Source organism: Agelaius phoeniceus, chromosome 8, assembly GCF_051311805.1.
Source record: "Agelaius phoeniceus isolate bAgePho1 chromosome 8, bAgePho1.hap1, whole genome shotgun sequence".
Taxonomy (NCBI): domain Eukaryota; kingdom Metazoa; phylum Chordata; class Aves; order Passeriformes; family Icteridae; genus Agelaius; species Agelaius phoeniceus.
In genome coordinates, this window is record NC_135272.1 from 26,405,022 (window position 1) to 26,431,969 (window position 26,948).

At 39.0% G+C, this 26,948-nt stretch overlaps 2 protein-coding genes across 6 annotated transcripts in view; one reads left to right on the forward strand and one right to left on the reverse strand.

Annotated features, from left to right (window-relative positions):
• Nucleotides 1-10,646, forward strand: part of ZZZ3 (zinc finger ZZ-type containing 3) — a 56,640-nt gene extending 45,994 nt beyond the window's left edge. For all 3 annotated transcript variants that reach the window (XM_054638093.2, XM_077182378.1, XM_077182377.1), the window contains exons 10-13: nt 3,207-3,359; nt 6,175-6,309; nt 8,841-8,941; nt 9,311-10,646. In XM_054638093.2, the coding sequence (XP_054494068.2) occupies nt 3,207-3,359; nt 6,175-6,309; nt 8,841-8,941; nt 9,311-9,455 (534 nt within the window). In that variant the 3' untranslated portion in view covers nt 9,456-10,646. The remainder of the gene's footprint in view (nt 1-3,206; nt 3,360-6,174; nt 6,310-8,840; nt 8,942-9,310) is intronic.
• Nucleotides 10,647-12,405: 1,759 nt separating this feature from the next.
• The window catches only part of AK5 (adenylate kinase 5), an 82,497-nt gene continuing 67,954 nt past the window's right edge, over nt 12,406-26,948 (reverse strand). For all 3 annotated transcript variants that reach the window (XM_054638094.2, XM_077182379.1, XM_077182380.1), the window contains exons 11-14: nt 26,478-26,641; nt 25,375-25,491; nt 21,576-21,737; nt 12,406-13,790 (exon numbers count right to left, since the gene is read on the reverse strand). In XM_054638094.2, the coding sequence (XP_054494069.2) occupies nt 13,683-13,790; nt 21,576-21,737; nt 25,375-25,491; nt 26,478-26,641 (551 nt within the window). In that variant the 3' untranslated portion in view covers nt 12,406-13,682. The remainder of the gene's footprint in view (nt 13,791-21,575; nt 21,738-25,374; nt 25,492-26,477; nt 26,642-26,948) is intronic.

A 26,948-nucleotide genomic window follows, 5' to 3' on the forward strand; every position in this document is an offset into this window, starting at 1 on the left:
CCCTTAGTTGTCTCCAGGTAATGTCTGAAGTTACTGCAAACAGTAACGCTTGTGTTGGAGCCTTTCCAGTTTGCTATCCATCATGGTAATACCGTTTTACTTTCACCAGGGTTTTAATCTACTATTGTGCTCTATGAACAGGCAGGGAAGGTGCAGACATGACTGTCTGCCACCTTGTCCATTGGAAAAGTGCTTTCTGGCAGAAGAAGCAAAAAACCAGCTGGAAACAGTGATACCTTAAATACTGTGGAGATTCATCTGTCAGAAATCCACATTACAGAAACGGTTTGGGTTAATTTCTGTAGTATAGTAATACTGTGTGGCTGATTTCAACAGGCATTGAAATTTTAGTTCTGAAAATTATAATTGTTTGAGTTCTTTATGTCACTCTACCACTTATAATTACCTTGGTCACACCTCTTGTTCTTTCCTGTTAATTTTGTTTGGAAAGACCATCATTACAGAATGTGTGTATTGTTGTCAGGCAGCAGATCACTGTATTTCATAAATATTAGGAGTACTTAATCAGTTGATGTGGGACATTTTAACTGTATTTTTCACTAATTTGAACAGTGATTGCACTGTGGGTAAATCCAGTATAATCAAGAGTGAAACATATTTTCTGTAAAATTCTTAACAATCTCACATTGCAAGAGTAATAGTCCCATCATACAGATTTTTCTTAGGCTTCTATCTAGAAGATATCCAATACTTAGTTCAGTTTTTGCACTGTGATTCACATCCTTATTGGCAGGTCATAAGAGTAAGGTCGTTCTGCCCCGGTTTGTATTTAAGCAGGATCCCTGTGTTATATTTGTATCCTGTGTAAGAAATAAAGCAGATGAAAAAGTGAAACCAGTAGTGAATGTGGAGAAATTGAGCTCTCAGCCTGCTGATAGAGCTGTCTGCTTTGAGCACAGATTGACAGCACCATACCAGGTTTGTTACTCCCAGGTCTCCAGTGGAGATATGATGTGGCAGAAGGAAATGCAAGGGCTGTTGGGAGCCTGGGTGATGCCTGTCCTAATTTTGATATTGAGTAACTGTAACTGCAGTGTATCTGCAGTAAAGCCAGTAATAGAAGTTTGAAACTGGATGCTAATACTTAAAGCACATACCTATGGGAAAATAAGAAACATAGTTATCTTTAATGTAAAGATTTGTGTCAAAAGGGATGCTTCATAAGAAAATGCTTACATTTCTCCATGGGGATTGTTCAGGATGCTTATTTAAAATGGTTACTGGAGAGGTTAGAAACCCGTTCAGTTTTTGAACATCTTGTTGAAGTTAACTTTGTATATCTACTCATATGACATATGTCTCTTCTAACTAATGATACTGGAAATGAAGCAGGATGCATCAGTTTATTTTCCTGTATAACCATTACCTACTGCTGGTGAAAATAAAACTGGATCAGAGACTTATGACTCTAGTATTCAGTTCTTCAATTATGGCTTATCATTTTCAATTTAATCCTTATATAATATCATTAGTGCACCTGCTTTTAAGCCTGATCTAGAGATATATTTCCCACAGGGAAAATGATCTTTAACTGTCTACTTTTAAGTAATATTTTAGTTCATTCTTCACCAAAGGAAGATAATTCAAATCCTGAGTTCAATTTGTAGGTCACAGCACTGTCATGCATGGCAGTGCTGCTGTATAAGCATAGTCACAGTTTTCCTTTCCTGACTCCAGATCTAGTATTGAATGCAGATCTGTTTTCTATTAACAAAAAATGTAAATCACTGTGTCAGCTCAGGCTGAAATGTCATCTATACATGGATGTATTTTAGAGAGGTTTGAAATCTTAAGGGAAATCATAAAAGCACCAAAACTCAGGTAGCTGGTGATCATAAGGCAGAAAGTGGAAAAATCCAACACAATAGATATAATACATTAGTCTTAGAAGAAATTCTTGTTGTTTTTGCACTGTAGTAGCTCTGCAGATCAGAGGTAACACCTTCCAGTTGTTACTACAGACTTCATCTCTTCCATTAAGACCAAACAGAGCTAATCTCAATTCCTCCTGGTACTTCTGTCTGCATTGATCATTGGTGTCATCTGTGCCTTTAGTTTTTAAACTGTGCACAACTGTAAAATAAGGCTACATCCCTCTTTAGAGATAAAGGCTTGTACTAGAATATTACAGGTTTGTAACTGATACAGGATACAGGAACCTTTTGGGGTAAAAGCTCTTGCTGAAAAAGGAGAAAGTACTAACTATTGCAAGTATTCCTTTTGTTTTAGCTGTATGAGCAGCTAGGCACTGTGTAAAGCAATCCTCACTTTTATGATTGTTAGGAAAAACACTTTTCATGTTTACGTTTTTGATTCACACTGTAGGGTTTTTTAAGTCGAGGAATGTAAGTTTTGACATTAAATGTCAAACTGCTAGTCTGGAAAGCAGCTAAGTAAGGGGTTGAGTCAGTTTCATTCACCCCAAATTCTTCTTTTTGATATTTAATATTCTCCCACTGGGGAATAAGTAATAGGGGCTGAGTGCCTTTAAGTAACTTCTTTTAAAACTGGCATCATTCTACACCTTCAGACAGTATTAAAGTTGAAAGTTTCTAGATGTGCGCTAATGGAGTAATGTATTCCATCTAATGTTTTTTATGTTCCTTTTTCTTGCAGTGGAAATGAAAACCTTTAGGGAGCAGTTCTTTCTAACTCTTAGAATCCTCTTTTTATTGCAATGAATTGCTTTATCCCTCCTGCACTAGGACAATAGGTCTAGACATGGGGTTTTTTCTAAGGCACAAGTACAAGAAGTTGATAAGTGCCAAGCATGGACCTTTTGTCTCTTAGACCTGTGCAAAATTACTTCCTTGCTTGGTCTCACACACTGTTAGAAGTTTTTTAATATTTTTGCTCTCTGGTCCTCAGTCTTCAAAACTGTAAGAGCCTTACTTTGTGTTTTACTCTTGCTGTCAGTCTCACCTGTTTAGGTGGTTGGGGTTTTACTGTAAGGGCTCTTTCTTTGCTGCATTTTTACCAAAGTACTGCACTGTTTATTGGATTCCATTTGCTATGGGGGAAAAGAACTGCAGCTGTGATACAGAGATATAAATATAAGTAATTGGAAACATTATAGAATATTTCATAGAAAGAACAAATTCCAGGCAAAGTTTTGTCAATGAGGATTATTTATTTAAATGATAGCCAAGGAATGTTTCTTAAAATATACCATTTTTTCACTGTAGTCATCAAGTAGACGGCAACATCCTTTAAATAAACATCTTTTCAAACCTTCAACTTTCATGACATCTCATGAACCTCCAGTTTATATGGATGAAGATGATGACAGATGCAGTTTTCACAGCCATATGGACACTGCAGCAGAAGAAGAAGTGTCGGTATGTCATTTAATCAGTCAGAGAATGTCTTGCTTGCTGTCATTTTGACCTTGTTTAGTGTTTAACAGATAAGGCATCTTCACCATAAAATATCATCAAGGAAGTTTTAAATTGTAATAAGATTCATGAGCCATTTTGAATTATAAATACATTATTACTATAACAGCTTCTGACAGCAAAGAATTTAGACCAAATCAGGAGGGAAGTCTGTAAGTCATAAACAGTTTTGTCCTGTAATATCTCGAAGAAGTTCTAGTTGCATATTTTTAGTAAGTGATCTGGTATGAGAGAGGTTTGAAAATCATGTAGATGATATAGTTGGGATTCTGGTTAAAGATGTGTTTTAGAAAGGTTACATAGAGTCCTGGTAAAATTCAAATGCTATTGGCGTCACTGGGTTTTTTTTATCTTCTACTGGCTGAATTAATTATGAATTTTGTAAAATCCACTTCAAAGTGTGAACTAACAGAGTGAATTGGCAATCAGCAAGCATATTTATGTATTCTTAGAGGCACATTCTAGTAGACATCCTAACCCAGTGAATTGCTGCATCATGGAGTGTACTACTTTCCTAATTTATCCCATGCAATAATACAACAGGAATTTAGACATATGTTGTTCCCATTTCCATACAGAATTGTAGAAGGACTATATCCTACTGCTTGGGAGCTGGGCAAGTTTCACAGCTGGTGTGAATCACTGTGGTTTTCCTGTTTTCCTTAGACTGAAGAACCTGACTAGTTAATTTTTTTTTGTTGTTGTTTTTGGTGAGCCTAGTGACATCTTGTGTGTGAAAACCTTGTTGCATAACACAAGTATTGAGGCCACCCACTATCAGTCCATTCATTTTCTTTACTGACTTTTTTACCTGCACTGCATAGTATTCCTTACGTACTACATTTACTTATTTATTTCCTAGTCTTAAATCCCATCTGTGCTCATTTTCTGTGTTCTCTCTGTGATGGTCTTCCAGCTCTTCCACAGCCATTCCTGATAACTTTGCATATTCCAATAAGAATCTTAAAAGGCCTGGAAAGCAAAATGCGTGTTAGAAGAGATGCAATGCAACCTCTTTTTGAGCTAACATGCTTTTGTTCTGTATTGGTTTTAAATACATATTTTCTAATTGTTCTGAACAGTTTCCTGAAACATTTTGGTTTTACCATGGTGCCCTAACTCATAATTAATGATTGTAGTCATGTGGGCACCATAGCAGTGATAAGAGTGGTCATGTGCCACGCAGTGACATTTTTTTAATTTGGCATAATCTTTTCTTCCTTCACTAGAGTAACATTTCCAGAGAGATCCAGTTCTGGCTTTCAGGAAGGTAGAAAGACACAGGGGAGCTCAGTTATCCAAAAGATCCCACAATCAGTACAAAATAATAGCAATTTGGAAGCAAAAAGGGACTGTAAACTATATTCAAAATGAAGGCTTCTATTCTAGTGTTACAAGTCAGATCTCTTAGTGACAGTCGTTGTCTTGGAGAAAAATACTTCGTGTCATTTAGCAGAAGAAAAGCAGTGTAGCAGGAAAAAAATGGTTTTCTTTGATTTCACAGTGGAATTACCACATGCTTTTCCTGTGTAAAGACAAAAAGAATTGCCTGATTATTACCAGTCATAACTATTCCTGAAAAATTATGTTTTGGTATAAACAAGTTATTTTCAAGTGAAGACCCACTATTGCTAACAGAGTTCATTTACTTTTCAGTTATGATTTCTTAATTTTGTGAGTAGTCTATAATTATTCTAGAACACAGCTATTTACTATTCCAGAATGAATTGTCCACACAGGGAGCTATTAAAGCATACTTTATTCAGTAACCAGTTATTGTGTGATGGGCAGTTGTTCTCAGAAAAGCTTTTGAGATTTGCATGGAAGGTGAATCTCTGTTTTATATTAAAGGAAATGTAGCTTATCACTACACAACTGAATTGTGTCATTTAACCATAACTTTTTCTGATAGTTTGCAGCCTAGCCCTTTATATAGGCTCATAATTGCAATTAAATAATTGATAAAGCCTTTCAGAAATGTAGTAAAGCTTCTTTCCCTCACTTCCTTTAATAAACTTACTAAATAATACAGAATCTTCAATCTTCACAGATTCATAAAAGAAATGGAAATTACAAATGCAGGCAACATTAGAAGAATTTTAATCACTATCTTGTAGTTGTAGTTGTTCTCCCTACCTGAAGGTTTCTGTCAGTGTAGAATGTGAAAACTGCTCTTCATCAGTAAAGACTTGTCATCTGTGAAAACAGGTGACATCTACCAACTACAGCTGCTACAATAAAACCATTACTTGAAATGAGCATCTGAACTAGAATTAGAGCTTCTGTCCTTTCTTAGCAGATCCTCAACCTTTGTTGAAGGAAACAGTGTGAGAAAAAAACAGAATTTGCATGTCTTTGAAAACGAGAGAAGCATTTGTGGTACCTCTCTGGCAAAGATGTCTGCACTGGCCTGCAGGGAGACAAACTGCTTCATAATTTATGAAAAAACAGTCTGTTTTTATAAGCTCTTAAGAGACAGTAAAGGGATAAAGGGAGTTGGATAACTGTGAGTTCTACTCTTTCAGTCATGGCATGGTGCTTCTCATTGCATTTTATTCTTACCAGTAAAGGTGAGAAGTTAATACTGGATATGGCTGTTATGGTTTTAAGAATATTTTTCCAGTATGTTAGAGTAGTGCCATCAATTTCTTGAATACTATTAATCATACATAATGATTTATGGAACAAATTCATGTCTTACTAGCTACTGTATTCCTAAGTAAGAATATTTTTCTGTCTTTCTTTTTACCTTGAACAGGATGAAGAGAGTATTCCAGTAACATATCGAGAGTTGCCCGAATACAAAGAACTGTTAGAGTTTAAAAAATTGAAGAAACAGAAACTCCAGCAGATGCATGCAGAAAGTGGGTTTGTGCAGCACGTGGGATTTAAGGTGAGTGCAAGAGATGTTCTTCTGTTGCTCAGTGGAATGTAGAAGTTTTCCAAGAGAATGTGGTTTGAATGTCCTGAAAAGATTTCATGGAATATAACAAGTTTGGCTCCTTGGTTCTTGTTCACTGAGTCTGTTTTCCCTCATTTTCTTTAAGAAAAACAGCCTACATAATTCAGTCTTTCTGGTAGCTCAGTTTTCACTGAATGCTGATACTATATGGAAATTAATAAACATGCTGTCTTTTTCTCACCACATTATGAAAATACAGCTTGTATTAGAGCCTTGTTAAATCATAATAGAATTCCATTTGACACTACATTCTGTTTTGACAGTGATTATTAATGATAATTTTCTGATTATGAGTTTAGAGCAATTTTGCCTCCACCTGAGGCCAAAGAAGGGACAGAAATTTTGCATAAGAGTAATAGATTAAAAATTTTTTTTGTTTTGTAGCTACTTCACAATCTAATCAAGTGATAACTAACAGAAGTTGAAGCAAAGACATAAAACAATGTTTACATAAAATTAAGAAAAAAACCATTAAGTTAAACTGATGTGTTGTCTGAGCAACAACCATTAATAGGCAACATGAAAGAAAGGGCACTCTGGAAATCTTATTTTCTGGTTTGCAAGGGATTTTGTGTCTAACTGGTTACTGTAACTGTTGGAATAGGTGTTTTTTCTTTAGTGTTATGGAGATGGATTTATTTTCTAATACCAATTCACATAAGAATGCAAGGACAGTTCAAGGTTCAATTCAAATTGACTTTAAAATTAAGAGAGCCTCGTCAGTTGATACTGACAGATTTAAGTTATTAGACCACCAAGATGCTTCTTGTTTTTGTTGGATTTAGTTGGCATGGTATGTTTGGTGTTTCGTTTTGTGGGGATTTTTTAAATAAGCATTTTCTTCCCCCCAAAATTTGAAGCTTTAATCAGTCAGACCAGACTTCAACAAACTTCTTTTTCTACATAAAATTATCCTGAGAAGAAAATTGACATTACACAGTGTCAAGCATTTAAAGTTTGAAAGTTTCTTTGCATTTGACTTTGATTGTATAATGCATTATAGTAAGCTGAGAAATCACGTGATTATGGGCTGTTTTCCCTCAGGAAATTCAGTCTGTGGGCTGGACAGACCTCACCTAATAAGCAGCCATTGAGAGCAGTTTTGGTTCTGCAGAGCCTTTGGCCTCATTTACTACACATTATTCAACCTGTGCTTTGAATATTGAATTATTGAATCCCTTGTGGGCTTTTTATGGCTTTCACTGCTATAATATCCGAGCAATTTGCAAATACTTCTTTTCTTCATTAAAAAATGAAAGGCACAGTATTATTTCTGTTTCACAGGGCAGAGGGGAGCTGGAGCATAAAAACTGAGGTCAAGGCTTTCCACTGTCTCGGTTCTCAACTTGAGATAACTGGAGCCAATTTTTCAGTTCTAGCATTGTTCTGAACTTGGTATTTTCAAAGAACAGCTCTTGGTGTGCTCAGTCCCTCCTTATTCCAGCCCTCACACTGGAAAAGCATCTGTGGACAGAGGGGGTGCAGCTGTGGCAGGGCTTGTGTGAGGTGTTGGTAACCCTGAGTGCCTCGGTGGTGGCAGGAGCAGCTGCTGTGCCCCACTGGGTTCCCAAGTGCTGAGACAGCAGTTCAGGTTCTGATGGATGGACAGAGGATGAGCTATGGGAGCACAGACTTGTTTCCCACATTCTCTTTTCCTTTTCAGTCCTGTCTCTGCAGCACTCTTCATAGTTCAGGTTTTTTAAAAGCTCTCCTTGCCTACAAGTACCATTTTCCCAGTTTCTTTTTTTTTGATCAAATACTTTTGCCCCTTTTCTGTACCACTGTGAATTTTTCATCTAGTCTTTCATGTTTTGTTTTATCTTTGATTTTTTTCTCTTCATGCCACACTCTTGCACTTGGGATTAGTTCTTGTCGCCTTGCTCAGTTTTAGTTCCAGACCTCTGTTTCCTTCTCTGAACATGTTATTCCCCTTCCTTCCTGGCCATCTGGCTTTTAGTTCCAGCCCACCCATGATGTGTTACTACATTTCCTGAGTTGGAAAGGGCATCAGTGTGCCCTGATCCACAGCCCCAGCAGCCCAACAAGCTCTGCTGGTCTGGTCTTACTGCTTCCCTCTGCCATGGAAGGGCAGACATTCCATGTAGCTGGGCCTGTGTGAAACATCCATCCTTGTGCTGTGTCACAGCAGCTCTTGGAGCCACCTGAGGATGAGAGTGTCTGCAGGCAGGGCTGGGCTGCTTTGCTCACACAGGGTGGTGCCAAGGTGGAGCACTGGGGGAGTGGGAAGCAAGGCAAAAGCTCGATGGATCCTCAGGGCTCTGGAGGGCCTCTCCTGGAGAATGAGGATTCTTTATGCACGTGGTGAGGAGAATTCAGCTGTGGGGCTGGCAGTAGCCCAGGGACACACAGAGATTGCCATGGGGTGAGTTGGTGTGCACTGGTAGCATGGCAGTGCCTCCCTCAGCTGCTGCTTTCTCAGTGCCCTTCCCTCTGCTCCACAGTGCGATAACTGCGGGATTGAACCCATCCAGGGCGTTCGGTGGCACTGCCAAGACTGCCCTCAAGAAATGTCCTTGGATTTCTGTGATTCCTGTTCTGACTGGTAAGCAGCCTGTGCTTCTACTTGCTATTTGTCATTACATTGAATCTCTCTGCTGCAGAACTGCTATGTAGGCTGGAAATCCTTGCTCCAGCACGGGACACTTACCCTGTGTTGAATAAAGTGGAAGATAATTTAGCATCTCTTTGTGGGAGATACATTTTGTAAGCAGATTCTGGATGTATAATTGAATTTTCTTTAATACAGTGGACAAATAGGTTTGGTACAGTTAAATAGAGGGGGGAATTAGACTTTATGAATGAACTGCTATCCAGTTTGGTTTGAATCTGTTCATATGATCACTGTTTCTGAAAGTTAAATATAAGGAAAGTATTTGACTTTTAAACTGTTATCTTTTTCTTTCCCTTGCAGTCTGCATGAAACAGAGATTCATAAGGAAGATCACCAGTTAGAACCTATTTACAGAGCAGAGACATTTTTAGACAGAGACTACTGCATGTCCCAGGGCACCAGTTACAATTATCTTGACCCAAACTACTTTCCAGCAAATAGATGACATGGGAAGCAGATCTACCAACTTGGGTTTACTATCCTCTTTGAAAAATAACAATGGCACCATTGTTAATTCTGTGCACATTTTGGAAAGACTCTGCTTTCCCTGAAATGTCACTCACAGCATGACAGCTTCCTGGGTGTACTTGTCAAACTACAGCTTTGAGCTGTCATGGTTCTAGATCACTGAACAGCAGCTGAACATTCCTAGTGTGCAGAAGGTTTCACTGGGAGACTTTTCTTTCACCACATTAGTCACTTTTAGGTGGTGAATCTAAACAAAAGAAACACATACAAAAGGGTGAGCCAGAAATGAGAGCACACATTAAAGATAGAGTAAATTCCAAAGGCTTTGAAGAGCTTGGTTATAATGAGATCCAGAGGAGATGAAGTATTTATATAAAAACAGTTTAGTAGCTTGCAGTTTTGTTGTGAAATAGTTTTCAGCACAGTAACTGACTTCTTTAGGCAAGGTTTTAACCAATGACAGTGTTTGCTTCTAGGCTGTACTCTAAAAATACTCACTGTCTCAGCAATGGTTGGCTACGGGCCTTTATTAAATCGGAGCTGCTTAATCATGTTGACCTTCAATTTTTTAAATTTTTTTTTTTTAAAACCACAATGAACTCTATTTACCAACAGTGAAGCACTACAGGGGGCAACTGTGGCATTGCTTCCTTAACCAGCTCATGGTGTGTGAATGTTATAAAATTGTCACTCAGATATATTTTTTAAATGTAATGTTATATAAGATGATCATGTGATGTGTACAAAATATGGTGAAAAGTGCCAGTGCTAGTAACTGTGTAAAGTCTCTAATACTCAACATTTACTCCTTTAAAATAAAATACACAGCCTTCTGCCTCTGTATTTGGAGTTGTTAGTGCAACTCATCAAAGAAAACTGCCTAATATAAATCATATATATGGTAATAATTTTTCCTCTTTTGTAGTCTGCACAAGATCCATGAAAGATTGTATTTTTATTACTATTTAAACAGTGATTAAATTTAGCCTGAGCAGTGAGCAAGGGTTCACATGCATTCTTTTATACTGCTGGATTTTGTTGTGCATCATTTAAAACATTTTGTATGTTTCTTCTTATCTGTGTATACAGTATGTTCTTAAATAATGTTCAATTGTCAGGAGAACTGTGAGAAATAAACTATGTGGATACAGTCTGTTTATATATAGAATGCTTGCTGTGACTTCCTTTCTGTGTAGTTCTGACTCTTTAATCAGGATGGAAAGTTTGGACAGGACATTTGGATCGGGCCCCCAGCGCCGCCTGTGCCGCTCCCGCCCGGGGCTCGGCCCGCTCCGGCCCGGCAGGATTAGCATTCCAGTTCTCTCCTCCTCACTCACAGACTTCTTTGTCAGACCACAGAAAATCCAGATTTTAGTAGCCTTGGTACAGTGTATACCATTGTCTGAGAAGCTTTGTAATTATTGTGACATATTTTACTTAATATATTTTTTATTGAAATGTATAGCTTGTGATTCAGAAACACTTGATTATTTTATAACTGTAATAGACTTCCAGTTGCTTTGAAGCTAGAATACTCAGAGCAATTAGCTAGAAAACAAACTAATTTGACTTCAAAAGATGGCAATAGGAAGGATAATTGGCTGGCTGCACCTAGTAACTTTAATTATAAATTGGTCAGTATTTTTGCAATAACTTTAGGTGTAGCTATTTTTTGCTTCAGAAGAAAGAATGTAGGCATTTAATCTATTTAGAAAGTAATACAGTACAGTTACTAAAACACTGAGCAAGTATCATATTGTAAGCATATCTCACGTATCTCATATACTTAGATAAATTTAATAAACCTTAAAAAAACACAACACAAAACTCACGTGATGTATTTTAATTGGAAAAGATACTGCTCTGAGAGGCTTTCTAAGGCCATGAAAATATGCTTTCCACATCATTCATGGTCTTTATAGGAAACTAGAGTTGGTGAAGGTATATTATCAGGAAGAGGATCTGTGGTAACATTAATTTTCTGTTTATATCCTGAAAAAATTATGGGAATAAAATAAGAAAAGTAAATTAGAGAAAATACTCAGTCATCAGTTTAGGATAGCTTGGAAAGAACAAAAGATCTTGGTATCCTTGGAACAAGGTTGGAAGCCAAAGGATAATTTCAAGTCTGAATCACTCAAGAGTGTCTTGGATAAGTCCTATTTTATTGAATATGTATAAATATTAATGTTTCCCTATGCATGCATATGCAGCTATTGTTCCTGCATACATTATGAACGTATGCAAATAGGTATCTAATGCACATAACACCAAATCAAGCATGGGATTTTTTTGGTTTTTTACACAGAAAAGACAGAAGAAGCAGAAAGAAAAATTAAACTGAAAGTGTATGGTTAATAATTTTTGTAATTTGATTTAAAAAACCCCAACAAAATAGCAGCTGATTGTTGCCTTTGTTCCCATCCTGCACAAGTGTGAGACTCCCACACTTTATAACTTCTACTGTAATTAAATATCATAGAAAATACTCCAGAAAACCTACCCAGATGAATTTGCAACTTTGTGGTAACTGCAGAGTATTCTTTTAAAAAGAAGCAGCAGCAGCTGCTGGTGCCCAGGGCTGGTGTGGTACTGCAGGCGCTGCTGCTGCTGCTCAATGGCACTGGCTGGAGCTGGAGAAGCACTTCTAGAGCACCAGAGGTAAAATGTAGGCTATAGAAGGACCCAGGAAAGAAGGAACATCCATGATGTGAAGGATAAGAACATATGTAAAACAGACCCTAAAAAATAATTGAATTAGCATCTACAGGGCAAATGCTAAGGAAGAAAAGGAAACAGAAGAATCTGCCCTGGTTGGAAAAAGGACATACTCTGTAAGCATGCTGATTTGAGCTATATTTTCAAGTCATGTACTGTGCTTTGAAAAGGATTAAACCCACATATACTGTAACAGAAATCATTACTCCTCATTTTTGTACATGTTTTATTTGTATTATGTCTTCATTACAAGAAAGGTAACTTTAAAAATGCAAATCTGCATAAAGTACACCTTTGACAGTACAAGCAATCATGCAACCCACTTTCACTGTAAATTCATCCAGTAGTTCCAGTAAGAGGATGCAGTTACTTTACAGCAATGTCAAACAAGGTTTTATTTAGCTGTCAGTATTACCAAAGAAACTCCACAATATTTTAGTTAGCCTAACAGAAATACAATAGCACTTTTACAGACTTTTTTGCAGATTACAGATAAATGGCTTACTAAAGGTGCAAGCAATATGAATCAAATAATCCCTGACATTTTCCTATTTTTTTGGTTTCCCACCCCACCACACCTTCCCAAGCTTTGGCAATGCCAGTACAAGACAACAGACGATGATCTGAATTTTGCATTTGAAATACTTCCAAAGTGAAATTTAGAGATGACATGAGATGTTCTGGCTCATAACCAACTTTACATATGGACTTTAATAGCTATAGCACAAGTGCTGTTAATATGGATCATTACTGGATTGCACATTTAACTATACAATACAATAATCATTCTCAGCTCACAAAACTGGGAAATCAGTTACAAAATCATAACATTCCCAGCAGAAGACAAGACTGTCTCAAAAATGGTGTCTGCTTCCCAATAATGGGTTGACAGACTTCCACAACATTCAGCTGTATCTTCAGTGAATTTTTCTCCTTGCAACAGTGTTCTGGGGATGTGTGAAAAGGTTATTTTAACTTGTAGCTTGAGTAATTCCAGCTCTCTTAGAGCTACATGTTACAGAGAACAGGTTTCAGGCACTAAAGCCCAAGAAGAAGCTAAGTGACACCCCAAAAATGAATACTGTTAATAAAAAGAAAATAATAATCAATGGGGAACTTGTGTGCAATAGCCCTACTGTCAGTCTGCTGGACAGTGGCTGGGGTGGGTGGGGAGCTCCCTGCTAGCCAGGCACTGCCCCCTTTCCCATGGCATGTGTGTGACCATGAAACACAAAACCAGAGCTGCTGCTCACCTTGCTGCTTTTCACCCATGAAGAGCAAACACCCAAGAAAACAAAATACAGTTCTCAGAGTGGGGTTAGCATACACACCACTTTCTGTTGGGTGTACTTCCAGAACTAAGATTTCATCTAGAGTAATGCCACGTGCACAAATTTCAGATACCTCTCAAGGAAGCAGCTCTGCTTTGACCAGCAAATCATGGCTGTGGGGTGCACGTGGGCAAGGCTGGGCACCTTACACACCATTACTGCATTTCTGGTGAAAAAAATGCCGCCTCTTCCTTTTTCAGAAAAGAGTCAATTGTCTTGCAGATTTCCAGGAAAACATCCTCCTGTGTTCCTTCTGCATCAACCTGTGAAGCACAAAAAAACCCAGTTTTGATTAGGTTACAAAGAATTATCTCAGAATCTAAACACTGCAACAAAAAACTGGTCTAATATAAAATGAAAGTTGTTCTGCTTCATGGTAGAGGCATTCTAATGTAGAGGAGCAGCTTAATAAAGCAGATTACTCATTTTGTTTCCACAGGTTTCTGTAAGAAGGTTCTGCAGGCTCGGTTGTCTGTAGCAAAGTACATCAGTCAAGTGAGAGAGCTTTAAGTACCCATGTTTTAAAGTGAAGTTACACCTTTGATGCAGATCAGATGCCAAGGGCTCTTTGCCCATCACTCCAACCTGGCAAGGTCCTTCTGAAGGGCTGCACAGCACTCTGGGTTTTGGCCACTCCACAGTAATTTAGCAAATCAATCTATTCCAGTGCATTTGTATTTGGAAACTTGGTGAGCTGGTTCTGGTTTTATGACATCCTTTGCCCCTATCTTTTATAAGAGCACTGTGTTTGGGTAAAGAACTCAAATTTCATTGAATCAATTTTTTTCTTGAACATCCCAAAGATTCAGTTTTCTGACCAAGCTATTTTTCATTACCGTACTTCACAAAAACAAGATGAATTTACACTCCTGAGCTGAAGATGAGAGAGCTGCATTTCAGCAGAGAGGAATGGCACCTGCAGCCAGTAATACTTGTCTGTGTTCCCTGGAAAACATGAGGCAGAACTGAGCTGTTCTGAGCAAGGAGTTTCATGTCCATCCCATGCTGTGCCACCTGAGGAGGGAGAGCTGTCTTCAGCCCTCACAGCAGTGACAGAAGCAGCTTTCACACTGGCTGTGTACTCCACACAGATGCTTCTGCTGATTATTCCTTTCCTCAAATGCCTTCTGAGATATTTGGTCTTTACACAAAAGCAAGATTCTTCTGTGCTTCTCCATGCTTAGTCCTTTCATGCATGCATGACATGAAGTTTGCACAAGATTAAAGAGATCCATGACAACTTTGTGAAAGGACCTTTTTCTGAACTGCCACATTTTCATCTCCAAGTTGCTGACTAGAAAGCCAGACAATTGTAGTGTTTGAAGGGGACATCCCTGCCTATAATACTTTCTGCCATCTCTGGTCTGCAGGAGAATTAAGGGAGTTTCATGTTCAAATAAATGTATTTTTAAATAGGCCAAGAAATTCTGCTCAGATATGAAGTTGTCTTGCAGCCAGCTCCTGTACAGCTGACTGCAGTCCATGTACATGGAAGTCCCTTGGTGCTGAGTCTTGTGTGGGAGTCAGCAGCTGCTCCTTGCAGAGCTCCAGCAGGGACTGCAGGCACTCTCCAAGCTTGGCTTTCACTCTTGGTGGCACCTGCAGATGCTGAGAAGTTCGGTCCCTGTGGGAAGTGCTGGCACATCTCATCAGCAGAGCTCCAGCACTGGGTACCCAGCCAGGCCAGCCTTTAGGAGCCCTGCCTGGCTGGGCCTGTCCCCTGGGGCTGCTGCAGGGTGTGTGACTGTGTGAGCTGAGCTGTGCTCAGTGCCCTGGCCGGCTCCCAGGCTGCCTCCCTTGGCCCCTCACTGCCCTTCATGCTGCTGCTGCTGCTGCATGTCTTTCAGAAGTGTTTAGAAGTGGGGGGTACTTACTAGCAGCAAAGAGAAAATGGGGGTGATGAACCATTCTGAACCAAATGTCTGCCTTCTCCAGTTAAAACAAAACCAGCAACTCCCTTCTCAGCTGCTATAAACCACCTTGTTTGGCCTGTCTCAATTGCCAAGACAACTATTTTCATATGGCTATCCCACAGGAAATATACTACATGCAGGGTGAAAGCCACAGCCATTTCAAAGCTCTCATCTTAATATGTATTATTATTATTGTTATTATCTTTTTACTTCATAAATACTTCTGCACTGTCTAACTGATCTAATCTTACCAGCACAATGATTGCCACTGGCTTTTTGGTGACCTCTTTAGAACTGGGACTGCTCCTCAGGTCTAGATCTAGGGAGTTGTGATGAAGAATTAGTTCTGTAAGCATGGAAACGTCACCCTTTATGATGGGCTGGAATGCTGACTTCCTAACAGCACAATAAAATATGGATGGGCCTGACTAATGACAGCCCCAGTGCTTCCCATGCTGGCCTCCTAAATAACAAAGGCCCAATTCATAAAACTAACTAAACATTGTGGCACAAAACTAACTTAATGTGCCAATAATTCACATCTAGTACTACAGTAATTCAACAATTCTCAGCGGCTCCAGAGAAAAAACTATGTATTTCTCTTCCTCAGATTCTAACAAACCTCATAAATTAGGCCTGTTTTCAAGGCTATTTAAGGCTGACTTCTCATAAAACAAGATCCCTATACAGTTTTCCACAGTTTTGAAATCCAGCTATGGCTTTTGGTAACTTCAAATACAGAGAAATTTAATGAGCTCATATGAAAAACTACTGGAGTAACCATCCCTATGGTACAATATTGCTCCTTTTGTCATTAAAATCAACCAATTTAAGTTTTCTGTCAACAAATCTACCTTTGTTGTAGGTTTTGAAATTTAGAGCTCTAAACATATCCTGCCACTGAGGAGAGCCTGACTGTCTGTAGAGAGGATGGCTGAGGACAGACTCTGGAATGAGCTCAGTAGTTAGAAACCTCTTACTGAAGGTCAGTCAAGCTCAGCTGTGTTGTCACTAACATTTATGTCTTTGTCACTAGAGTGTGTTAGAAAATCTCTGAGACTGTGCAGCACCTGGTTCTCACAGCAATGGATCAAGCTGTGAAAAATACACTGAAGCACACTGCCCTGAGACCTGTTCATATCAGGCATGCATTTTCTGTTGTTTTATCCATGATCCCTGCTAATGCTTCTGATGGATCTTTCTAGATCAGTTTCTCATCTAATGGGCCACAAAGCACCAAGGGGGGAATAGAGAATCACTTGTTCCTTTGTTCCCCACATCCTTATCTATGAGGGTTAATGGGTCTCAGAACCTTTCAAAAGATGGAAATAAACCACATAACTGCTCTCACTATTACCATTGATTACCCCTCCTGGAAAGGGGGAGGTCGCCCCTCCCCACACACGCTCAGAAAAACGGGGAGAGGGTGGAGGGTCACATGTTCTATGATAATGGTTATGGAAAATGTGACTGCAAGTGATTTTAGAAAGGAATAGTAGAACAGCACTGAGAAAAAAAATAATGAAAGGAAATAAGCACAGAAAAAACTAACTCCTGTTGGATTTTGTAGGCTAAGCTTTTGTAGCATGTTATCTGAAAGAGTCAAAGTTTTTGGGCACCCTTAAACCTCTGCTCTGCCCTGCTTGGCTTATTTGTTATAATCATGCCCTTTTCCTCAGACTTTGAATAGGAAATTTGTATGTAAGGCACCTACCAGGTGTCTTAGGTAGGATCAGGGCTGTCTTGCTTGAGTACCAAGGCATTGCTCTTCTCTTTTACTTACTACCCTCCTACATACTGTCACATCAAAAAAGCTTTAAAGGATGAGTCAGATATTAAAAACAATCTTTTCCCCCCTCCTTTTCTTCTCAGTTGAGAGAGAGCCATATATTCAAAGGGATTTACATTTTGCCATGTCAAAACACAAGTAGATGTCTACTAAATTTTCTGATGCACTTTTCTGTCCAGGTGCCTTGGAACTCACTGAGAAATAGATTTAAAACCATCAGTGTCTATCTGCTTACTGCTACTACAATGCATTTAGTTTCATTTCATTTAATGCCATTTATCTGAAGCACCTAATCCCCACAGAAGCAGGCAGCTTGCAGGCAGTGTTTTAGAGAGCAGTGCTTTCAGCACTTGCATCTCCAGTACAAGGTCTTTCATGAAAAGCAGCTACTTGCAGCTCCTTAGGTGGGTGTTCTGGAACTGACTACAAAAGAAATTATGGGATATTAAATCCCCAAAACATGAATTAAAAAAAAATTGAAAAATTTCTAACGTGTTAGTCTCAACTACTTTACCTTCCAGAACACAATTTAGAAACTGAATGCCTCAGCAGAAAAGTGAGAACACTGTTGCCTTTGCCCTTCATTCTTCAGTCAGTTCATCTTCCCTTGTAAATATGTACACAGTTCTTCATCTCAGCAGGGTGCTGGAAGGATTGCTGTTCTTTATTCCTGTCAGGTTTACAGGTGTTTCATCTGCACCCACAGCCTTCACCCTCTGTCCATGCATGCCTCAAGCCTCCACTGCTGAGCAGAAACACAAAGAGGGAATCTTGGCTAAAAGGAAATTTCCAACACAATTCCGATATTTTGTCAGCTTCACCAGGTCACTGTTCTTGTTCAGAGGTCAGCAGAATGGAAAAATGTTCCAGTTCCAGATATCATATCATATTAGTTATGAATGCACCTATGCACAATCACTCCAGGTTGGGGAAAGTCATAAAATCCTGGAGGATTAAAGTGGGAATGCTGTTACAACCAAATACCTTTGTCTCTTCTGTAAAGCAGGGAGAGAATTCCCAATGAGTGCAGAGCAAGCCAGGTCAGAGCTGAGTTTTTCTGTCTGCACTGTGTTTGTCAGACTCCATCCAACCATGCCTTAAAGCCTGTTCCAAATGGAGTAAAGCATTTCTTACTCTGTGTTCCAGTGCACAGAGTAAGAAAGCTCCTTTGACACTGGACTCTCACCACACCTTGATGTGGTGTGACAAATCAGTTCCTCCTCTGCTGAGTGCACAGCCAACATCTAATTCCCACACCAGACCTTTTGCTGGCCTTCTGCCCAGGACTGAATTTTACATTTGCATATTTAATCAGCCTCTTTCAGGACTGAAAACCTTTGGAGTGGATAGGAGAAGTTAAATACATCCCACTGCTGTCATGTGCCGTTCCCAGTCAGTGGGAAATTTTGTCCAGTCCTAAATTCAGATTTTAAACTGGAGATATTAAATTACACCAATATGCCAACCCCATTTTCTTGTTACACAAGTCTATTTCTGATTTTCTTTTCTGTGGCCACGTGGAGCTGGATGCTACAGTCAAGCCCTATAAAACATGATCACTTACACAATTAATACCTAGAATTTAGTGGTCCTTAGCCACATGCTGCAGTAAGCTGGCTAGAAAAGGTTAATGCCAAATCTTTGTGGAAGTTAGCAGGATTTAGACTTCAATATTCCTCTAGAATCTCAACACCCACTCCTCTGCATGCTTAAGAAAGTGCATTGCTGCACTCCCAAGGGACATAAAGCTCACGTGGGCCTTTCACTGAAGAGCTGCTTCTGTTGAAAAACCAAACCTAGGCAGGAATCAAAGACTCTTTAAGACTCTTCTTCTCCTCCTCTCTTAAACAGCTTCTCTTCAGATGCTTTGGCCATTGCTTATCCTGGGATCACAGACTGATCTAGGTCACCAAATAGCACCTTCATGTCATTGCTTCCCTGAAGCTCTTGGATCCCACCAGCTTTGCCTAAGGAAAAGAGTACACTAGCCTCTGATCTGTAGTTACAGGGAGGTCCATGGGTGATTTAAAATAAATCCAGGAATGCAGATGAGAATTTATTTTAAGGGGTCTTCAAATCAGCATGGGTAAATTAACTGGTGACTTTGTCTGGAATGGATAGGAAACACACACAGTTCTCTCAGGAAACAGAGTTATAGAGGCAGCAGCATCTCCATGGCAGCACAAACATCTTCAGCCAGCTTTGGTCAGTGTTGGAGAGTGATAAACCCACTTAGGAATGAACAAATCCCCAGCACTGAAAATATGTGATGTTTTAATTAAAATGGGAAAGAAAAATATTAAACATGTTCGACTGCCTCTAGGTAAGGTCGCAGTCTTCTGTGTGCATATTACAAATTTTAAAAAAACAAACGAAGACTATTTTAGCATAGCCTGCACCAAAAAAAAAAAACAAACACAACAGGTAGTCAGAAGTTACATTTGATATATTTGATCAGAAGTTATTATTGTCAGTTTTTCTTCTTTCCACCTGAATTTCCTTTCATCATTCGGAGAACACCCAGTGGCTGCTAATGTCAATGCTTGGCTGGGTGTAAAATCTGTTTCTATAAATAAGAAACTAACCCCGTTCTTGGGGAATTGCAAACTTCCCCGTGACACTCTGCTTTCTTCAACATATGTAGCTTAAATGTATTCACCACTAAAATAGTTTTAAAAGACATTTCCCACAATAATGTTTATAAAGCTGATTTCACAGAGCATTCATACTCAATGGTTCCACCTGGAAGATGGATATATGGTAAGCACCACATTCACCAGAAGCAAGTTCAGACAATGTACAGACACTGTAAGAAAAGTAGTGTAGACTCAGCAAAGCACAGGTATTTTCTAACATGCAAACACACAATGTCAGCTTCCCCAAAACTAATGGTACAAGTACAAATCACATATCCCCAGCTGTGACCCACAGATTTGGCAGGGTCCTTGAGGAGCTAATGAGCTGCCAACTTTCAAGAAAGGACTGCATGTTTTGCCATTTTGTAGGGGAAAGACCAGGAACTTACAGCAGAAGCATTAAGGAAGGGCAAAGAAAGTGCACATCATGTGAAATGAGGCAGACCATGACTGCAAAATCTGTGTGAAAGTATTAAGTGCAGTTTCACTCTCTTTGGGGCTGTCACTTCCCTGATGCTTCAAAAAGGGAAACACTGTGATAGGCACAGCTCCCTGGAATAGGATAGTGAGACAAAGAGCTCTGTTTTCCTTGGCATTGTGCTGTGTTGGTGTATTGTGTATTGTACTGAATTCTTAGCACATCCTTGCAATTTTGGCAAGACAGCTTCTCAAAGAAAAAACAAATAAACCACATAATCCTTTGTAAGCCTAAAGATTAAAAGTAAGCAGGACCTTTTTTCTGACACTTGGCTTTGTCTTATGTGCACTTACTGTTGCTGTAAGGAAAGGCCACAAATCAGAACTCTTCCTTTGAGTATCATTTTTCTCAGCATTCTGTCATTTACCCGTCCTCAGGTCAGGATATTGGTGCATAAATTAGCTGCACATTCCTCTTTTAGGAACTTTGCAAAGGAGAAAAGTTTGGGGCAGGTGATTTTCATGTTTGCTACAGCCCTTAGAAAAAATAGATCCCATAATATTTCCAGAAACTGTTATTGGATTCTTTCCCTTTTAGGACAAGACAGAGCAGTAGGACTAAATCTTTCTGTGGCTGAACTAAGGGACAGTTTGCCATGACAGAGCAGAGAAACAAAGAAAGAAAAAACCCCAAAATCCTATGTAAATGAGTCTACAGCTGTGCCAGCTAAGTGCACTTTTTCTTGCTTCTCTTGAAGTATTGATTATAGAATAAAAAGAATGCTTAAAATATCACATCCTGAGCAGGTGGAAACTGAGGCAATTCACTGAAATTAATATAACTATGTTATTTATTCCAGCAAAAAGATCTCTCTTGTATGAAGGCCTGTTTTATTTCAGGATATACACTGTCAGTTTTGAAAATTTTACTAAAAGGCTTTGGATTAACATAATCTTTCATCCGAATTCTGAAAGCTCTTATATAGTAATAAATCCTAATACTCAAAGAAAAGCTTTCTAGAATTTATTTTAAATAAGAGCTTCTACACAGATGAGTTATTGATTCAGGATATGTTCTCTGACTAAGGATAAATCTGGGGTTTTATTCTTTCAAACTGTACTGTGGAACTCAGAATTTTGCAGAAGTTGCAAACAAACCAGGGAACTGTAAAATGAGAACACCTGAAAAGTGTGGGAACAGTTCATAAATGGTGACATGTCAGTGTTTTCCAAATACTGCTAATATAATTGAAGTAAAAAGCAATAATTTAATTTAAAAGGTCAAGTATTTACCTTGCATAACTGTGTCCTGCTTTCATAGTATGCAATCAGAGGGTTTGATGCTTGGTAGTAGCTTTCAATCCTGTCCTCAGTGGTTTCAGTGTTCTCAGAGCTCTGACTGCTCATGGTTTCTGCAGAGCAGTCCAGGCAGAGCACGAGCTTTGGTTCCCCAATCTACAGACAAAGGAAAACAACAAATATTCAAAGCACTGGCCCAGCAAAAGAGATTTTGTTTGGATAATACCAAAACAGTCACCAAGGAATTTGTGAGCAAATAGTATTTTTCTATGGGGAAATTGTGCTTCTTAACAACCACCCCTCACTGTGGCAGCACAAAGAGATGCCAGCACTGAGGAGCAAGGCTGTGCTTGCCTGGGCTCTACACAGAGAGATAAAGAGATGAGATCTGACAAATTCTGGCTACTTGGACTCAAGAGTGTCAGTTCATTATTTGCTGGATGCAAACAGTACAGGACTTATGCAATACTTGACTCAGTTATATTTGTAGCCTTTTTGTTGTTCAATGTGTGAAAAGGGAGTGGTAAACTTAGCTTAGTATTTCAAGATGCAGTAGCAGGAAATGTTCACATAAAAGTGTACCCACTTGAGATGGAAATGAGTAACAACAGGCTCAGGGACACCATCAAATATTCACAGGAATACATCCTGTGAATTACTTTATGTCACACAGTATTTTATGTCCTTGTTTGCAGTGTACCCACACCATTCCTCCCCATGCTGCAAAGGAGGGATGTGATACATTTCTCTGCATTTTCAAATTGGCAAGTAATTTCCAAATTCTGTGGGAAGCTGGTCATTTAATGCTGTTTGGCTAGTGCCAAACTAGTCATGAGGGAGTCTGTCCTTTAATAAAAATAAATACAGATTTATTTATTTTGATTCTTAGGCCTGGAAAAGGTCATAAATAATCATCTCTTTCTACATTTGATCATAGATATTGCAGTATATTATGGGGAAAAAAGAAATGGCAAGAAGGAGCAAAATGTTCTTTGTGGTTTTTCAGGAGAGAGCCAAAAGTTCTAAACACAAATCCTCATCATTCTCTCCCTGAAATATTCAAAATATGTATGTCATTTAGCATAAATCTTGGAATGCACTGTCATGCACCGTGCTCAGGCACAGTACTCTCTGACACAAGATTTTGTATGAGCAAAATCTGCTGGCTGAGTCCAAAGCCATAAATTCCACTGTCTCAAGCAAAATAAAGGTGTTACACGAACAGTGGGGAAAAGAAGTTTATTTTTCCATGCAGTTATGTATTTAATCCTTCAATGACATGCTCACTCTTTTTCTCATTCCTTCCCTTTCCAGCAGGGATCTGGAAAACACTTTCATAGGAAAAAGTGAGAAGTTTTGGAAAAAGATTACTTCACACTAGTGACAATTACAAAATCATATTTTTACCATGGCTACAGTAAAGAAAGTCTAAATGACTGATATATGGAAATTGTCATTGTTATCTTTGTTGACAGCCTCCAAAGGAAGAAATATTCTAAAGGTAAATATTTCATGTCAGGGCTTCTGCATTTGACTGAGGATGTCTGGATTGTGTTGACCTTTCTACTACCCTTAATGACTTTCTAGGAGAAGCTGAAGCCAAGGGATTATGTCAGACAGTTCAATGAAAGGCTTTTATCTACCCATTTTTTCCACACAGAAAACATTAATGCAATTAGCTGTAGCAGCATGAGTTTGGGGATTAAAAAAGCCAACAAGGCAGTTTTAATAGTGCAAGAGACATAGAGAATTAAAAAAAAAAAAGATGTGGGCTTAATCAATGATTTAAACAAATGCCCTTTTTGTATAACTGGATTTGGATGGTGAGAAGTTATTTCCTCCCAGTTTTACATGAGGAATTCCATGGTCTGTTCTAAATTAGAATAAATGGGAAATAATTCCTTTTATCAGTTATATCGTCACCTTACAATGAGGATATGAAGGACTCTACTGACTGATAGGATCAGATAATACTTCTTGCTTGATACACTCAGTCTGAGTTGCTTTTGAAAAATGTACATGGTTTTCTTAGAAGTTTCAGTATTGCTATCTGGAATTCAAACCATTACAGAAATATCTTTCTTCCAAACTAAAACCCACAAAAAGTGAAACTAATGCCCTTATCAGGTATTACAGCAATTTTTGTTATTTTTTTTAAATTACAATTTTCCTCATACAATTTAGCTTAACTAATACATACCAAACAAGTCTAATGTTTTGGGTCTTTACTCTGTCTCACTGGGTACTTCCTGCCTGGTGCTGTGGAATATATAATCTAAAAATGTTTTTTCACCTTGTAGAAGGACTGAGGAGGGAACAGAGTTTTGTGCTTCTGTAGAATTATGGCTGGGTAAAAATACAATTGCATCATAGAAGGGAATTGGGTTATACTGGCTGGAGAATCAGCTATTTCTACATAGCTCATTCTGTTTATTCTCTGAAACATAAGCATTATTCTTGATGTCTTCTAAATAAAACAGGAAAGAACTGCAGAGCATTAACTCAAAAACGATTCATTGAAAAAAACTTCACAGTTTTACTGAGCAGCTCACAGCCAGCCTGTGCAAAGTGGATACAAGGCACAACAGGGGGGACTTAGCACCTTCAAAACAGTCACTTGAAGTCTTTGTCTTTTACTCCAAATGCCAAATGTAGTCCAGGACTAGGGGATCTTTTGCTGCTTTCAGGGAACTTAAGGAGCTCTGCTTCAGCCTGGGATGCATTAGGACTTACTTGCCTGCAATACCTCAGTGCAGGACACCCCAACCTCTAAATCCCACTTCATAATACAGAGGAGTGTCCACAGGACACCAACATGTATGCCTACCAGAGAAATAGCACTGCTGAAATAGCTCCTCCTCAGACACAAAATGAGAGAAATCTCCAGCATCTTTTTAATAGTCTAAAGCATTTTATTAAAGGGACTAGTAAGTCAACATTTCTGTAAATGGCTTCTATAGCAAATCCCATTGCTCATTATTTTGTCTGGCTTCTGATGCCTAAATCTTGCTAAGCTTTTATGGTAATCAACTAAATAAATAAAGCAGCTAAAGGCTCAGTGAGAAAACAGGGGATTCACTAAAGTTTTATTACCTTATATACTTGTTTAGGACATTTTTGGAGTGTAATATGATGTAACATAGACTATCTATTATCCCTAATTCACCACTTCTTTTCTCCCAAGCCCTGGCAGATTCATTCATAGGCTTAGACAGAGTATTTCCTGCAGGCTGAGAAATGCACGGCTGAGGCTTCTCACGAGGTCTCAGCACATACTGGGGAAATCGAGAGCTCTCGGAGCTGCCACGCAGGCACTTGCAGAACGCTCTTTTTATGGCTGTGCCACCTGTTACTCACCACAAAAATTAAATCTGGTTTGGCTGCTGCAAGTGACAGCAAGCTTTAGCAGAGCTGGCTTACTGGTAATAAATATTAACTGTGAAGATAAATAATTTTATGATCGTGCATCAGATTTTCATGAGAAGTACAGCACTATCCACTAGAACCAGAAAACTGGTTCTAAAATTATGTTTTCCCCAAAATGTGAATTGTTTCTGATTTACATTAAATTTAGAAAAAATTAGCCTCTACTTCTCCTTGTATTCTAGATTCCTTATAGGTAAGGGCAACAGCTAGATTTGCTATACTGATGGGGTGCCAAAATTTCAGTGATCAGCAGCACAGCTCTCCTGGATTGGCTTTTTACACGTCCCTGCTGCAATCAGCTGAAGAGAGGGACTGAAGCAGCCCCAGAATTACAGGAGTTACAGCAGCATTACAGTTGTATGGTCACCTTGCTCTCAAACTCTTCTGCATCTTTCAACTCTTGGGGATACCCATCAATCAGAAATCCTTTTGTGTCCCCTAGCTTGGAAATCATGGCTTCCTTCAGTAGCTCCAGAACAATACCCTGTATAGGAAAGAGAGGGAATTAGTTGGTTAAGAAGAGAGATTGATACCTTTGTTTGTTGCACTGACTTTAGTCCTACACCCTTGAAAACAGCTCTGTGAATGCAGGTGTTTTTCTTGTCCTGCAGGCAGCAGGGCACCCTGCTTTTTATGCTCTCAGGACTGGCGATGCCGCACAAATGTGATGTTGCAATCCACCCAAGATTTCCCAAAATGCCCTCCAGATAGGTCAGAATATTTCATAGTTTCAAAATGAATGTTAATACCTGTGAAACTCCAGAGTACTGCTGCAGCATTTTCCAAACTGATTGCATTTTGCTATGTCACTGGTGTAATTATATTACATGGAAAGTGACCCCATCTGACCAAACACACTGAAGAGCAAAGCAATCAAAATCAAGCCTGAGCACAGCTTTTAGTTTCCCCTGAGCAAAATTTCCCAGTATCTTTCATTAACAAACACATCCTCTGACCTAGCTGCAGTCGCTGAATACCCACCAAGAGTTGGGACTGTGGACCTGCCATGTAAAAGTCAGGTCCAGCTGAGAACAACATCCTCTGCCTTCACAATCTCCATTAAGCTGCAGTCCAGCTACTCTGGGATGTCAGCCAGCTCTGCAGGGAACTGCTGCAGGTACTGTAATTTAAAATACCTGCCAGGAGGACCAGCTCTGAATCTGAAATGTAACGCTATAAAAAGGACATAAAGTTTCTGTTTCTTGTACTTACACTTACATTTTGCAATGCATCTGTCTCACTGTATTTCATGTCTGATATATTGCCTATGTGAAACATAAAGAAATACTGGCACTGAAAAGGGAAACAAGTGCCACGGATTTGGCAAAGAGGAAATGTCTCCCTGAGGTTACAGATTAATTTTACTGAAATGGGAACCATCAGCTCCAGTATCTATTTCACTGGTTTAGACAATATACCTACCATGGCCTTTGTTTAACCATTAGAACCCCAAATAAAACCATCACTCACGCCAGGCACAGGTTCACCACATTCCACAATGTCTTTGATCAATTTACTTCTCTCTGATAATGACAATAATTCATTTTGGAGAAGGTCACTAGTGGACAGGTGAGTAAATCCATATTTCTTGGCTAGCTGTTCACATTGGCTACCTTTGCCAGAGCCAGGCCCACCTATGTGAGGGAAAAAATAACTAGAATTAGAAAAGAACAAAGATCTTCCAATTCTCAAACTGTACCCACCAAGAAAATGGGAGGAAATTGATGACACTGACTGTTTTGAAATTTTAATTTTTTTTTTTTTGGTAGAGAAAATATCTGCAGTAGAACAAGTCATATACCTATATATCCCTCTGATACAACTACAGTGCTGGCTGAAAAATGTGTTGAAGTTGAAGGAATCACAACAGTGTGAAATCTCTAACAGAGGAGAACCTGTTCCTAAAACACCATTAGCATGTTGAGGAAAAACATGAAACAG